This window comes from Eurypyga helias, unplaced genomic scaffold (assembly GCF_000690775.1).
Source record: "Eurypyga helias isolate BGI_N326 unplaced genomic scaffold, ASM69077v1 scaffold34888, whole genome shotgun sequence".
Classification (NCBI taxonomy): Eukaryota; Metazoa; Chordata; class Aves; order Eurypygiformes; family Eurypygidae; genus Eurypyga; species Eurypyga helias.
In genome coordinates this window covers 719-1326 of record NW_010266875.1, presented here as the reverse complement: position 1 = coordinate 1326, position 608 = coordinate 719, and the positions used below count along the sequence as shown (strand labels likewise).

General features: G+C 59.7%; 1 protein-coding gene across 1 annotated transcript in view; it reads right to left on the bottom strand.

The window, feature by feature from the left end:
- The window catches only part of LGALS3 (lectin, galactoside-binding, soluble, 3), a 1910-nt gene extending 1810 nt beyond the window's left edge, over positions 1-100 (bottom strand). Inside the window, exon 1 of the mRNA XM_010157245.1 lies at positions 83-100. Coding sequence (XP_010155547.1) covers positions 83-100 — 18 coding nt within the window. The remainder of the gene's footprint in view (positions 1-82) is intronic.
- Positions 101-608: the final 508 nt, after the last annotated feature.

Below are 608 nucleotides of genomic sequence, written 5' to 3'. Positions count from 1 at the left end.
TGCGCTGCGCTCCCGGCCCAGCCGAAGGTCCCTGCTTCAAGCCAATTGCATCTCCCACTTTTCCCAAGAAAACCATACTTACAGAGAAACCGTCTGACATTTTTCCTGAAAGACAAAGGACACTTTGGTCATTTTTTGACGTGCACCATCCGAAAAAGATTTCTGAGAAGAGTTACGGTTTGCAGCTGGAAATTGGGAAGTCCCCGTCGCATACCTGCCAGGCAGAGCTGACAGCTCCGGCGCCACGGAACAAACCCTCGATTGGCACCTGCGGGAGAAATCCAGGGTCGCCACCACGAGCAGTCCCAACCCCCCCAGGATGAAATCGGCTGCTGCGGGGGGGGTGTTGGTGCAAGACCATCGTTGGCCCTACAGCGCTGCTGGTGTCAAGCGGAGAGGGGACACGGGACGGCGGGGACCAGGTGCTGCTCTGCCCCAAGAGCTCTCGGCTCCGTCAGCCTCTCGAGGGGTTTGTCACCAGGATTTTGCTCACAGGGCAGCGCCGAGCGGCATTGCGACCCGCCCCGGCCCCCTCCTCCGAGACCTGGGGGATGCTGTGCGCATCGGTGTTGGATCTGCCCAAAAAACCGCTTGTGCCGGAGTCAGGA